Source organism: Mauremys mutica, chromosome 7, assembly GCF_020497125.1.
Source record: "Mauremys mutica isolate MM-2020 ecotype Southern chromosome 7, ASM2049712v1, whole genome shotgun sequence".
In the NCBI taxonomy this organism is placed as follows: domain Eukaryota; kingdom Metazoa; phylum Chordata; order Testudines; family Geoemydidae; genus Mauremys; species Mauremys mutica.
Genome location: NC_059078.1, coordinates 1586060 through 1601028, shown reverse-complemented (window position 1 = coordinate 1601028; position 14969 = coordinate 1586060). Strand labels below are relative to the sequence as shown.

The window sequence follows — 14969 nt, the reverse complement described above, 5'->3', positions numbered from 1 at the left end:
GATGGCCGCCGCCACCCCCTGTTCGCAGCGGGCCTGAGGCCAGGGTACCCTCAGCAAAGATGGCCGCTACCACGCCCTGTTCGCAGCGGGCCTGCGGCCAGGCTACCCTCAGCAAAGATGGCCGCCGCCACCCCCTGTTCGCAGCGGGCCTGAGGCCAGGCTACCCTCAGCAAAGATGGCCGCGGGGCGGCTCCGACCGCCCTTTCCACCAGGTGTCCTGGACGCGCTGACGTCAAGCAGCTCGTCCAGCCCCGCCCCTGTGCGGTCACGATGGCCATTGGCCAGTCTCCTCAGCGTGACTCGTCTGTGCTGTGACGCTCGCTGTCCTCCCCGTGCGTGGTGACGCCATCACACTGTCGTCCCACCCCCCTCCGGGCGGTTGCCGGGGTGACGGTGTGGGCGCTCCGGGGGCTGGCGGGGCCGGGCGATGGCGGCGGAGGCGGCGCGGGCGGAGGGGCCCCCGCTGCCCGGGCCCCCGGCGGGGCGGCCCCGGCAAATCTGCTCCCGCCCCTACTTCGTGGTGCTCATGGTGTTCGCGCACCTCTACGTGCTCAACGTGCTGGGGCTGCTGCTCTTCGTGCACCTCAGCGCGGGGGACGGCCCCGGCCCGGGCCCCGGGCCCCCGCCCCCGCCCCGCAGCGAGCCCGGCCCCCGGGGGGGCGCCCTGCCCCGCCGCGAGGGCATCAAGGCAAGGAGCTGGCGCGGGCTAGCGCGGGCGGGCCTGGCCCGGCTCGGCCCCCTCCCCCCGACACGCCTGGGCCCGTGTACTGACCCCCAGCCGCGAGCTTGGCCTCTCGCAGCCTAGGCTGGCTCGGGGGGGCGCCCCATGGGGGGGGCGGGCGCGGGCAGCCTGTCTCAGCGTTGCTGTTTGGAAGGACTTGGCACAATAGCATTCAGCCCAGGCTGGCCTGCCTCGGCCTGTGCCGGCTTGGTACAGCCTGGCGGGGCACGGCTCCTTGAAGTTTGGCCTGAGGTGACTTAGTAAGAAACAGCGTTTCGGGGTCAGAGCTCTGCCGGCTTGGTGCCATTCTCCGCTCTGTTTCTTACCGACTTTGGGGTAAATTGGCCCTTGCTATAAATGTATGTCACACCATTGATCTCAGTTGCACCATGGCTGAATTTTTAACCCCTTTAAGCTGAGTTTAAACCAAGAACTAACCTGTCCAGATCCAGTGATGAGGTGCCCAGACTTGAGTTCAGACATCCCGATGCAGTAGCACATGAACTGTATAGAAAGAGACTCCTGACTGCCTGCCTGCTATGTCTGTATAGATGAAGTCCAAAATTGCAGGCAAGCTGCTTTTTTGCATAGTGATTGTTGGATGCACAGTGGGGGGGAAAAGGTAATAATTGGAGATATACCAATCTCCTAGAACTGGAAGGGACCTTGCCAGGTCATTGAGTCCAGCCCCCTTGCCTTCACTAGCAGGACCAATTTTTGCCCCAGATCCCTAAGTGGCCCCCTCAAGGATTGAACTCACAACCCTGGGTTTAGCAGACCAATGCTCAAACCACTGAGCTATCCCTCCCTCCACAAGTACTGAAAAGTTGAGCCTGGAATATAGTATGTTAACTCCTGCTGTTTTTTTCCTCCCCAGGTTGGCCATAAGCAAAAGGTGGAGCTGGTCCCTAACAAAGTCCATTTCATGAAAACTCTCAGCTTGAAACCGCTTCTCTTTGGTAAGACACAAGGCACTGCACAAGACCTGCTAACACAGTGGCTGAAATCCCATTGGTATTTTAATCCCCACTGCAGTCTGGATATATTTGTGGCCATTATGGGCCCCAAGCCAATAAAGAGAGAGCACGGGAGTTATGGTAATTCAGAATCTGGTTGATAAAATAAAAAACACATCTCTGTAAAAAGGAGAAACTTCTGCAGTAAATCATGAAAGTGGAGTTTGTGTCCTCGTAGATGCTGTTCATTTGGTGTGAAATGATGTCTGAATTCTTTGTTAAGTGGTAGCTTCAGAAGGAATAGTGTATATGGGTGAGAACCACTGTCCATGGTAGAAGGTTTTGTGCCTTTCATTGGGTCTGTCTTTCCTGTAGAGTTAATTTGAGTTATCTACACTCCAGTTATTGCTCCCGAGTTAGCCTAGCTCCAGTGAGAGCGGCCACACTGTGAAATAACACTTGAGTTGCTGTGTGCATACTGCCACTGCACTTGCTGTGTGTGGCCCTTCTGTGGGCACAGCCCATACGTCTTTGCACTTCAGTAAGATGAGATGCTGTGTAAATGCTTTCCCAGTGAATTGTGTGAGAACTTTTCTGTCCTTTCTGGGCATGCTGGGGGAATTGTGCGATGGCATTAGAAGCAGTGTGGTCATTTAGCAAGCTGCTGAGTTGGACTAACTCAAGCTTAGCTTACATCTCCTCTCAGGCCAGCCAACGTGAATTAAAAGCGTCAGTGTGCGCAAATTAACGGCTTGTGTGTGTGTGTGGAGAGGACTCAAGTTACAACTTGAGTGTTGTGCCTAACTTGAGTTAACTTTGCGGTGAAGACAAAATCTTTGAAGCATCAAGGGATTGGTAACTAGTACCTGACTACTAGATTGAGCATCTCTGCTCAGATGAGTTAGAGAAAATTGAGATCTGTTACTTAATGTTCCATAGGAGGCAGAGCATGACTGTGCCCTTTTATGTGCTTTGTCTTATACAGTATATACATGTGATGGCTTATGTGTCCCCTTTTACTTTGTTAGCAGCCCAGTGCAATAAAAACAGGCCTGTGTGAATTCCGAAGATTGGTGGAAATCCAGTTGCCAGTTTGCCTTTGGCAACCTGCTTTGATTGTAGCTCTTCTGATTACTCCCACAGGACACACAGAAGTGACTGATACTGACATTATAACATTTGTAGCTCTTCTCTCCTGCCTTTAGGAAATAGATTTTTCAGACTTTTATTCAGATCTTTATTAAGATTTACTTATTAAGGCAGATATCAGTTCAAACTTTTGAGCTGCTTACCAGTTCTTTTGCTTTTATTTTTTAGTATAATTTGAAAAATAAGTGAATAGATCTGAATTCCATAAAATGTTGGAAACTGATTTAAGAAAAAAGGTGACTATCTCAATTTGCTTTCTTACCTCCTAATCTCTGGAGAATCAAGATACAAGCCATGGAAGGTGCAGCTGGGAGCGTTGTATGTACAATATGGCAGAAAGGTCTGTGCATGTATAGGTCACTACTTTGGTTTTTGTTAATTTTTTTAGTGCTTCCATTGATGTAGAGGTTGAGTTTTCTTGGAACAGTCAAATGGTTTGGGTTTTTTAAGGGACTTCTGTTTTAATTTTTAATCGGCAAGGGGAGATTTCATGTTCATTTCTCCTCCAACAGTTAAATTCCTTAAATCATGTTGTGATACCCTGGTTAAATATGTTCACCCTTTGTGTTTAAGATGTTTTGATCCACTGTCCATAGAGATTATTAATTTTAAACAGTCCACTTAGGAGAGTTTGGAAAACTAGTTAATTTCCCTCAGGGTCTCTTCCCCCCCGCCCCCCCCAAAAAAACCCCAAAACAAACCAACTAAACCCAAACAAACAAAACCCCTTCCCTTTCTATGTTTGGGTTTTTTTTAAATCCCATGGACCTAAGCTCCTGTCGAAAAGATGCTAGAGATTGAGATATTAGGGAGGTATAAGGGATCCTGGAACGTTTGAAAGTAAATGATAAGGCAACTTAGCATTGCTGTTTAAGTATCTAGGAGAGGAAATGAATAACGAAGATAGTAGTAGAAATAGTGCCTTCCACTCTCCTTGGCATGGCATGCTATTCACACTTTTAGTTCCTAGCCATTCCACAGTACACAAGGATTCCTCTTAGCTAGATCTCACTTTAATATATTGAAAAGATGTGAATAACTCTTACTGGCAGAATTGTGTACAAGTTTTGCTTGTCCAGGTGGAGAGAAACTGTTTCCACACGAAAGCTTATGCTCAAATACATTTGTTAGTCTCTCAGGTGCCACAAGGACTCCTGTTCTTTTTGCGGATACAGACTAACACAGCTGCTACTCTGAATTCTTTATGGCACTTTCACTGTTGTTGTGTGATATGAATAAGAAGAAAAGGTTCCTTGTAGTTCACACTACCTGATTCAAAGTGAAAGCTCAGAAAAAACCGAGACACCCTTCTTATTTAAATCCTTTTAATGCAACAAGCATCTTTAAGAAATGCACACTGCTCTGTCATTGGTTTCTAAATACATAGTATTCATAACTTGTAAATTCCAAAATAGTTTTCCCTCTGGCAATGTGTAAAGTCTGAAGTTTGGAACTGGTGTCTTATAAAAGTCACACACACAAAAAGCCTCAATATAATGACAGGGAACAGAGTGTGAGGGGTCAGTTTGATTTTACTAATTAAGTTTCCCTTGGGCCCTCAGTTCTAACTTATTTACCCTTATTGATGCCATTCACCTAACAGAGCTGATCCTGGCCTTCAAGAAAGCGGCTGTAGCTGACAAAAAACAGACTTATGGCATAGTAGACTCAGAACTTTATTAATCCAGTTTAACACCTCTCTTCCGGATTCGGGGGTAGGCCTTGTTTTCTGATCCTGTTATCTGGAAATGCATCACTCCTGGAACAGTGCTTGATGTCCAGCACTTTAGGGCCTTATTCAGCTTGCTCTGCTTTGTCCTCTGATAAGGAGTTCCTATTTAGGAACTTCAGCTCACAGGCAGCTCTTATCACCCCACTGAGCCTCCCAGGAGCCGGGGTTGACTTTAAAAGACCACTAAGGCATTCTCTACCCACAAGTTGTTTCAATTTAACAAAATTGGTTTAAAAATTGATGTGAAGTTGGAACAGCCCCACTGTGTTGATGCTCATCATCAGATTGAAGTGTATCTATTTTCACTTCCATCAATAAGAAATCAACACCTGTTGTGTGTAGACAAAGCCTAGAGGCTCTAGCTGTAAAGGACTTTCCAAGTTAAATATAAACGCCTTTGAATTAATTATCAAAACGTTTTGCAGAGTTTGAGGACAAGTATAGAAGTGAGTGACTAGTCCATATTCTGAATGCCTTCAGGAAAGTGCAGTGCAACATTGATTTCAGGCAAAGGATGTCATATTAAAGACTTCTCAGCAGCCTTGTGTTTGGGAGTGTGGCAAGGCACTACTGGGAAATTGTTCTTTTTGTTTTTTAATACTTAAACATTTACAAATGACAAAGAATCATCTGCCGTTGAACCCAAGCTTATTATTTCATGGAGCTAGGAAAGGTTCTTGCCCCGTATGTTTTCCTCCTTATGAGAAGCACTAGTAATCAGATAATCCTGTTAGTATCAAACAAGCACCAGACAGGACTTTTTCGGTCTTTCTAGATGCTGTGATAACTTAGAGTGCAATCTGCTTTGAGGCAGTTGTCTTGTAAGAGATCAGCTGGCAAGGAACTCTATGGTTTGGGCTCAAATTTGTGAGCCGAGGGGGGGGGGGGGGAGAAAAGCAGGGAGTCTCGCTGTGTTTTTTAGGTGTTTGACTTGGTACTGCACAACATTTGGATTAAAGGACTAGAATGATCTACAAGTAATATGGCACCCATTAAAGGATTAAAAACTGGCTTATCTGGTAGTTCTCAACACGTAATTGTAAGTAGGGAATCATGGAGTGGATGGAGCCAGAGGGATCAGTTCTTGGCTCTTTAGTATTTAACATTTATATCAATATCCTGGAGGAAAACATAAAATCATCAATAAAACTTTGCAGATGACACACAAATTGGGAGAGAGGTAAATAATGAAGAGGACAGATCACTCGTACAGAGCAGTCTGGGTGGCTTGGTAAGCAGGGCACAAGCAAACAGTGTGTGTTTTAATACCACTAAATGTAAATGTGTACATCGAGAAACAGAGAATGCAGGGCATGTTTGCAGGATGGGAGACTGAAAAAAGATTTGGGGATTTTGGTTGGTAAGCAGCTGAACATGAGTTCCCAGTGCAACGCTGTGGTCAGAAGGGCTAATGCGATTCTTGGATGCATAAAGAGGGGTGTCTCGAGTAGGAGTAGAGAGGTTATTTTACCTCTGAATGTGGCACTGACGTGACCGCTGCTGGAATGCTGTCCAGTTCTGATATCCTCAATTCAAGAAGGATGCTGATAAACTGGAGAGGGTTTAGAGCAGAGCAGTGAAAATGATTAAAGGATTAGACAATCTGCCTTATAGGGAATGAATATTTAATAATGGGCTCGTCAGTCTAGCAGAGAGAGCTAATGAATGGAAGATGAAGCTAGACAAATTCTAACTAAAAATATGGTGTAAATTTTCAATAGTCAGGGTCATTAAACATTGGAACAGTTTACCAAAAAGTGTGGTGGATCACTGGCAATTTTGAATTAAAGGTTGGATGTTTTTCGAGGAGATCTGCTCTAGGAATTATTTTGGTGACATTCTGTGGCCTTTGTCATACAGGAGGTCAGAGTAGGTGATCACAGTGGTTCCTTTTTTCTGGTCTTAGACTATGAATCTATAAAATCCTCTGTGCCTCAGTGGTCCAGAAGTTAAATTTGCACAGATGTCAGGATGTGGCCAATTTCCCCAACTGAATTTAAACAGGGAAAGTCCTGGGGCCGCAAGCCTCACCTCGGGTACTGACAGAGCTAAAGAGAAAATCTGGTTGCCAATTAATGAAACACTTTAAGAGCACTTAGAGACAATGGTATCTGAAATGCACCTCTGTCCAAACAAATGTTCCATGCATCTCCCCTCAGCACGCATGATCATTAAAAGTAAACAACTGATGATCAAGAAACAAAACAAGCCTCACATTGTAGTTAAACATGTCAATTATCACTGTACAAGGAAGACCCATTTACCCCCAAAGCTTGTTTTCTTTGCCACCCTAGTTCAGTCCTGTATTTACTGTATTTGCTCTAGTTTAGGAATCCTCCAGACATGACATTTACTTTCACCAGGAATTCTGGAAAACTAACTCACTCTCTTTGTTTGCGCGTGGCTGTTGTGCTCTGCTTTAAGGCCTGTGATCCACAGTGATGCCAATGCCTGTCTGAAAAGCAGGAGAACCACACCTGTCCTTGAAGATGACTGCTGTAAGTGCTGCTTTTGATATAGGGGATCTGCAAAGGATTTTAGAAAAATGCTCCTGTTGCCATTTTTGACTCTCTTGGATAAAGAAAGGTGGTGTGGAGGGATATAGTTAACGTTTTTTTCCCCCCTGCTTTGTTTAACCTTTGAAATATCAGAAGCATTGAGTCTGATCTTCCCAGGTTTTGACAGGGGACTTCTCAAATGATCTCAGACCGTACTTCACTGAAGGGGAGGGTGTTGAATCTTGAGCAGAGACATCCTTTCTCCAAAATGCATGCTAGTCACTGGGATTTAGTGGGTGCTAACGAAAAGACTTTTAAACAGTCTGACTAAAAATCCCTTCATCTCCCAGTTGTTCAGCTTTCTGTCCTGACTCTTGGGAAGTCCTCACATCACGAGTTCTTCAGTCACCAGGGTCTTCCTAGGTAAACTGATTTTTTTTTTTTAATTCCCTTATCGAATTAACCCTTTTGGGGCCACCTTTTTCTATCAGAAAGTAAAAAGGGCAGAAATCCAACAGTTTCCTTTGCAGGTGTCCTTAGCCATTACATAGGCAGCCCCGGGGGGGTAGTTGCAAGTGGTGAATACAGCTGCTGGCTGCATGTCCCACCAAGCAAGGTGACCTGTGTGTGGAAATGTCTTTGTAATATCTCTGGACCTACAGCAAGCTTGTGTTTCAGGGACAAACCACAGGACTGAAATTACTACCAGTTTGAGTGTGAAGGAAACAGACAGGAATAGCTATTAGGTATCTCCTCCAGTCCATTCTAAGCTGAGGACTTCAATTCACTTCTTCCTGCTACTACACAAGCTTGCCAAATCTATTAGAAACTGGGTTTCCAGTGCAGGAGGAGATAAAGAAGAACACAGCATGTTTGTGTCTTTCCATTTCTTGGAGCAACAGGTGACTCCCTAAGCTCTTAATTAACGAACATGTTGTATAGCAATCCCTTAGTGAAATGCTCTGTGGTATGGCCCCTAGACCTTGGCTATCGACTACATTGAATCCCACTAAAAAATAGCCACTGTACTGACCCACAGCCCCAAAGCTCTGGTTGTCACGGATTGTTTTCTAGATACAGGGAGGGGAGCAATTTCCTATCAGTAGAGCAGAGATTTCTGAAATCTCCTGCCAGACTATGCACGGCACCGGTGATGTTTCCATCGCCGCACAGCCAGCTGCAGGTTCCTGTTCTTCTTGTGCCATGCATAGGCCTTGTTTACAACCACCTTGTCATTCTGCACCTCTCCACTGATGACATAGACTCCTGTGTGTGTACCTCTCATGATGTTGTGAACACAGGTGGCATCTAGGTCCAGCCAGTGCTGCAGTTTTGGGTGGATTTCCACCCAGAGGAGGGGGCCGTGCTTCAAAACCTCTAGCTTGGAGTCCAGGTCAAAAGCAGAGATGGTGGAGGTCGTGTTCTTCCTGGAGATTCTGATTTTCACAGCTGGAAGAAGCAAATGGGAAACAGTTACCGATTGTTATTACCCACCTGATTTATGTTCATTCCCTTTGGGATTTCTTTACTGCTGGTGGTTAACTACCTCCCAACCACTTCTGTTGGCAACATACAGAACTTTTCCATTTTGAATGCAGTAAGTGTTATAGATGTTTCCCTGACTCAGTGATGTCCCAGCCAAATCACAGAGGTTGTGCTCAACTTGTAATCCTCCAAATCTGTGATTACAGCCTTTCTAGTGCCAATAATTGTTCTCTTCACTTCCCCTTTCCTTGAGTAGGGAGAAGGATGAGTGCTCATGAAGGAGATTAATGCCACTGCATAGGCAGAGGCACAAGGCAGGAAGCAGTTGTGCATGTGGCCTTGTGCATCTGCCCAGTGCACCGCAATCCTGCTCTGCACTCCCTTTGTTGTTCCAGCCTCAGAGCAGGGGCTGCAAGCACTGATATCCTTGTCAAAGTTGTCCAGGATTCAGCTGTGAAGATTGTGTGGCTGAATGCTGTAGAACTTTGTGAAAATTGAAAGTTAAGCAAGCTGATTCGCCCAACCCCACTACCTGCTCCAGTCTCTGGCCTCAGAGCAGAAACAGGGAATTGCTGGGATACATGTGTTGGGGTTTGATATGTGTAGGCTAGAGATGACCAAGTGTATCTGTCTTGATAGGAATCTGATTTGAACTCTGGTCTCCAAAGTGAACCACATGATTGGCTCTCTCAGCATATGGGGGAATAGAACCCAAACCAATACAAAATGCAGGGTGTTGGCCTTGGTGCAAGTTGTGAATTGTGGGCAAGTTGCCAGAGCAGCCCTGAGCAGTTTGGACGCTTGACGCTCAGCACATAGGTGAGGAATGAAAACTGTAAAAGCTGGAGCCATACCTTTTCCAAGCCACTTTCTTATAGCAAATAGAAGAGGCTTCCAGGGGATGCTGCTGTTTGGTTGGCTGTCAGAGGGGAAACCAGCAGCGGAGGTGGGAAGAAAAGGTGTGTGTACTCACTGAAATCATTGGCACAGATGTTTTCCAGTATCTCCTTGGCGGTGCTGGCTTCCTCGAGCTCACAGTCCCTACAGCTGGCTCGGGGCACTGCTGCAACAGAGACAAAGTTATAACATTCTTCTTGAACTTTTCCAAAAGCTCCTTGATGTGCCATTGAGAGCCCGGGAGATTCAAGCGCTCTAACAGGCCCAGGAACAGCAGTGGCACTGCCCCTCTGAACTGGAGCGGCTCACTGGAGGTTGAGATGGAGTGCAGCCTCTGACTCATTCACTCCTTGGGCTTTGTGTGAGACTGGGAAAGAACAGGACCTTTGCCTACACACGTTCCAGTGTTACCAGCACTTGCCCAGAACAGGTGTAGATGAATACAGTGGTGGGAACACTCGCTCACAGCGCCACTACCACCAGTGGCAGCAATAGTGAGAAATTACAGAAGGAAAAATCATCTCCCAACTTGCTGGGACAGTGTTCATTGTTGTCTGCATTTTCCTTTGTGCTTTCTCCCTTCATTAATGTTTTTCTCTGTGCTTTGCTTATGCTCAGCTTTGCCATTCCCTTCTGCTCATGGCATCGCAGGGTGTCTTCACCACAAACAAGCAAAGGTTTGTTCTTCACTCATCAGCTAACTTGGCTTAAAACAGCAATGAAGACACAGCAGCTCTGCTTCTAACTGGGGCTAGGGGGTTAGTGCTCAAGTTCAACCCCAGGCTCCTCTGGAGGCTTCAACTCAAGCTGCTGACCCAAGCTAAAAGCCGTGTCTTCACAGCTGTTTCAGCCCAAGGTAGCTAACCTGAGTTAAGAACACTTTTTTTTGCATTGAAGACTTACCCCTAGCTTCCAGCTGGAAGGCTGTGGGGGTCAATCAGTGGGCAGCTGCTTTTGAAGGCAATGCAAATGCTGTTTGTTGCATGGGCTAGGGAGGCTGGGTGTGTACTGTACTTGGCAGTCTGGCTGCTTTACCCCTTACAAAATTAAAGCACATCACTTCTGTGCTCTGCTCAGGTCTTCCAGAGTCTGTTTTCAGCCCAGGGTGCCTAGCACCAGCAAATGCTTCAACTGCTAGAGCATCATTCAAAAGGGAGAGCAGGGTATAGTGCTGCTAGAGGTGCAGTCAGAGTTCGTCTAGACTAGAGCTTCATGTCCTCTTGTAACTCACGTTCACAGACACCACTGTCAGTACTAATGTAGGCACTCCACAAACCCCTGTGTCTGGGAACAGATGTTTGTGGAGTGTCTGGTGTTGGTTAACTGGTAGTCACATAACGGTAGTTAACAGAGGCCAGCCTTAGTGGATGGGATTGGTTCTTCGTGTGTGGTAGCACTGTCAGTTATGCACTTGTTCTGGAAATGCTGGCAACACCTGCAGAATGCGGGAAAGGTGGGGTCAGGTAAGAGTTCCCCTTAAAATTTTACTTCAAAGCTGTTTGAATTTTGCTTCACACCCACTGACCAAGAGAGGAGCTTGTGCCATTTTTAGCTGTTTTCTGATATACAAAGAAGGCCTGAATGGTTTTTCTTATGCATGTTTTTTTTAACCTTAATATTGAGCTGAACATCATTGGCTTTGCTGGAGGATCTTGTGGCTATCTGAGCCACATATACTAAAATTAACTCTCATGCCTTGCTTGGAGGGGCAGGCATATTAAATCTAGAACAAAGTCCTCGTTTCTCCAAAATGTTAAATGGTGATTGAAATTGAACAGGTTTTAACAGAAATAAAACCCCGGACTTCTAAATAGTCTGACTAAAAATTCTTTTTCCTCCTAGCTGCTCTGTTTTCTCTCATTTCTCTCAGCTCTCCAGTTACCATAGAGTTCTCCTGGGTGCACAGAACCAGCATTTCCATTGTACAAAAGCCTAGCAGAATGTAAAGAGGTCATTTTAAAAAGAAAAGCCCAAACACGGCGCAGGCCCCTGTTTTTGCTTTGCAGTTCACCTTTAAATGTTATATATGACTAAGTGGGTTAGCAAAATGCCTTACTTCTCCTGCTCGAAGTGCTTTCATCAGTGATTGTTGAAATGCATAAGTTGTGATCTGCAGGGAATTTGTTGCAGTTCAGGATTTCAGGCCATGGGTAGCCATAGCAAGCCATGATTGGAGCACAGCTGTTCCTAACAGCTTCACACAGTCTCCGGCAGGGGTAGATGAACCTAGTGAGAGAAACAGGACTGCGCTGAGTCTCGAGCTTTTCGCTGCAAGCACAAGTGAAGAGTTAACTGTTCCAGAGCAAGCTCAAACCACCTTCCTTCCTAAATGAACAGCATCGTGCTGTACTTTGGAATGACATTCATATTCCCTACAGTAGCGTTAGTTTGAAGCTACAAGAATTACAGTCCCGGAGGTTTCTCTAGGAAGGAAACATCCGAGTACTTTGTCTCAAAAATTGGTACTGATTTTTCCAGAAACCATTAGTAAACTGTCTGTACTGGTGTTTTAAATTGGGATTAACCTCCACAGGCATTGCCTCTACAGGTTGGCATTTTAATGGTGCTGTAGAAATTTTGACATACACTGTGAATATGCACATTTTGAAACCAAACAAACGGGAGAGGATATAATAGGATGAAATTAAGGGCTAAGAGCCATTCCCTTCTCCTTGTGAAGGGTGTAGGGTATTGCCACAAGCTCCCGTCTTCCATAGGTGAAAGCACTTGCTCTAGTGGTGCAGCTGCTGCTTGTACTTCTATTCTGTTCTAACTAGGTCCCTGGAGCTCCTAAATTGCTGTGCAGTTTGTTGCCAAGCCACCACAAGAACTAGGATTTTTCCTTTGTAAGAACCCCTAGTGCTGGAGCGTGGAGTAGGGGGTGTTGTGTAAGGAGAGGTTACTGGTAGTGATGCAGGAACAGGATTATTTGGTTCAGGACAAGAGGAGTGGGAGCCAAGGATATTTATAGGTAAAGTTACTGGAAACCTGGAGTAGGAGAGAGGAGTTACTGTGTAGGTCAATAGAAATTCATTGTGTGCAACTGTGCGAGAAACTGGACTCCAGGTGAGCCCATTTGCTATGTCTGAGAGACATGTGAAGGGGGTGAAATGCAAAGGGGCCGACACCTAGAACAGGAGAGCAAAGAATTTAGAAGCAGGAATACAAGGCTTGCTGGTGGTGGGAGACAAGGAGAGGATAGAATTTCTGTGCCGATATTTCAGGGATGGCCAGCTCGCTGTGTGGAAGTGAAGAGAAGAGAAGATGGTTTTTTTGCATACTATACAGAAGCTGGAGCATTGGGTGAAGACCAGCATGGTCTGCAGGTAGAAAACTACCAGCAGGTTTTCTCTAACTGTAATTACTTCAGAAGTGTGTGGGTTATAAGGCAGCTGCTCTTCAAACTAAATTCAAAACCAAGGACACATTTCACTTGTATGGCAGGATTTTTATTTCTCATCAGAAATGCCGCGAGGTAGAGGGGAAAAACCCCTAGTGAGTCATCTCATTCATCCCCCTGCCCAGGCCACACTGTTCCTTACAATACTTTGGTGCTTTGTCCAGTCTAGTTCTAACTGACTCCAGTAATTGGGTTCCCCAGCTCGTCTCGGGAGACTGTTCTCCTATTAGGAAGCTTTATCTGACAGACCATGTTGAAATAACATATCTGAAATGCCTTACCTGTCCAAGCAGATAGGTGCAAAGAGTGAGCAGAGGAAGATCCTGGCATCTGGGTGGCACTCTCTGGCTAGCAAGGGCAGCCAACTAGAAGACTGCTGGATCACCTCTGCCATAGTCTCATGTTCCAGCAGGTTGGGGATGCGCATCTCTGAATATCCAATGTCGTAGCACAAGGCCATACTTCTTGGAATGAGCATACACCTGGAGGAGCTCCTCAAGAAGTACCCATGAACTCCTGGGGAGCCCCAGGTTAACAGATATATGAAGACAGCCAACAGCCACTGAACGCTCAGTTTGGGAAATCTGCAATTTGCTGCATCCATTCTTTCTTCGGACCAGTAGCTGTAAAATGTTCAGAGAGCAGGTGAGGCTCTGCCTTCTGCAGTGCACTGTGGACTGACTTGCTCCTCACTGGGAGATGGTTTTTATAGCATGAAGCCACCTCTCTGCTAATCCAGTCTCATTACATGCAACTCTCTTGGAGCTCTTGTTGGAAGACAATACCACAGTTTGTGTTTGCCTTGATTGTTTGGATTTTTGTAGGGGGCTTGGCTGAGATCAGCAGGTGTTGGGGGGGAAGGAGGTGGGACGCTGTGGAAGGGCTTGGGGCCCCCCTGGCTTGGAGCTCTCTGTTCAACACCATTAGACTGGCCCATCCTCTTCTCCGGATTAGTCATTATTTTATAAATGCCAGTGTTTTCCTCCCTTTTGTTTTTGTGGAAAAGCAATCAAGTGTTGCCCCAAGTCAATTAGGAGCCATTTGTTTAGCTTGATCCATTGTTAAACAGGCAATGGGGTGGGATGGCCCCGTGTTCAGAAGTTAACCATTTCAGGGAACTCTCTGCCCAGTTTGGACAGAGCAATTCATTTGCAGCCATAGGGGAGGCTGTTTGCACACAGGATTACCAGCATTTGATTGACAAACTCTTCATCTAGCAGCCTGTGCCATAGAAAGCTCATTCTAGTGGATACAAATTGTATTTTTGGTATGAAATCCAGCTGCTGTAATTTAGGAAAAGTTGTTCCTTCTCTAGCTTGTAATTAAATGCCAAACCTTTGTCATGTTATTTCAGTCCAGTTTAGGGAAGGTAAAGTATTGGAGGTATTGCTTGTCAGTTTGCTCAGTTAATTCTTAACTTGTGTTATGCCACTAACTAGAAAGTGGCAGGTGGATGTTGCAGCTCTGCAATATTTCTATGGAGAGGATTATGTGTGTTGCCTGTGACAGGAATTGTTCCCTACCAGGGGGGTTGTGGACACGTGCTTTGGGGGGGCTTTCTGGGAAGCAAGCGGCAGTGTTGTTTTCTGCAGACTTAGCACCTAGCTGTAGCGAATGAGAAGCTGCCTGCTCACTGGGGATTTTAGCAGATAGCCTCAATTCTAAACAGCAGTAATTATCTTAATTTGTTTTCTTTTCAGTGTGTTTCTTGGTTGAACTGCGGTCTGTTCTTAGCCCAGAGACTTGCCAAAATTCTCGGGGAGGTAGTTCAGAAAGCAGGAGTGTGGTATTTGAGTTTTCAAAACTGGACCAGATGTGCTTTCCCCCTTCCTAAAATATCTTCCGTGCTAATGAGGTTTGAGTGTCGCTGGTGTGTCCTATGGGATCTCTCCAGTATCTCACTGACAAGATTGTTAACCCCAAACTCCATTTGACTGGAATTCTCCTGGCCACATCATCACAGATGGAACTTTTCTCCTTTGAAAATTGTATATAATCTTGTTATTGGCTCTAAACTGCTAGCTTTGTGTTGCTAATGATGGATGTGTGTGTGCGAGAGAGAGAGAGAGAGAGAGGCTTTGATGAGATAGTGTCTTGATTCTGTAAAGTCTATAATACACCTACCTCTTAT

General features: G+C 45.8%; 2 protein-coding genes across 3 annotated transcripts in view; one reads left to right on the top strand and one right to left on the bottom strand.

Annotated features, from left to right (window-relative positions):
• The first annotated feature begins 395 nt into the window (after positions 1-395).
• The window catches only part of P4HTM (prolyl 4-hydroxylase, transmembrane), a 28286-nt gene continuing 13712 nt past the window's right edge, over positions 396-14969 (top strand). For both annotated transcript variants that reach the window (XM_045024313.1, XR_006581087.1), the window contains exons 1-2: positions 396-688; positions 1599-1680. In XM_045024313.1, the coding sequence (XP_044880248.1) occupies positions 428-688; positions 1599-1680 (343 nt within the window). In that variant the 5' untranslated portion in view covers positions 396-427. The remainder of the gene's footprint in view (positions 689-1598; positions 1681-14969) is intronic.
• On the bottom strand, positions 8192-13456 carry LOC123374391 (secreted frizzled-related protein 5-like). The gene is made up of 4 exons (XM_045024314.1): positions 13120-13456; positions 11495-11664; positions 9515-9604; positions 8192-8505 (listed from the first exon to the last, which is right to left on the bottom strand). The coding sequence occupies exons 1-4, from the start codon at positions 13440-13442 to the stop codon at positions 8192-8194; spliced, it is 897 nt and encodes a 298-aa protein (XP_044880249.1). The 5' UTR covers positions 13443-13456.

What these genes read in the sequence shown, in the direction of transcription:
- LOC123374391 (XM_045024314.1), bottom strand. Translation starts at nt 13,442, where the DNA reads ATGGATGCAGCAAATTGCAGATTTCCCAAACTGAGCGTTCAGTGGCTG. An exon ending in GCACCTATCTGCTTGGACAG is followed by an intron (nt 11,665 to 13,119) that starts GTAAGGCATTTC and finishes TTCTCTCACTAG; the next exon opens with GTTCATCTACCCCTGCCGGA. An exon ending in CATCTGTGCCAATGATTTCA is followed by an intron (nt 8,506 to 9,514) that starts GTGAGTACACAC and finishes TGCTTCTTCCAG; the next exon opens with CTGTGAAAATCAGAATCTCC.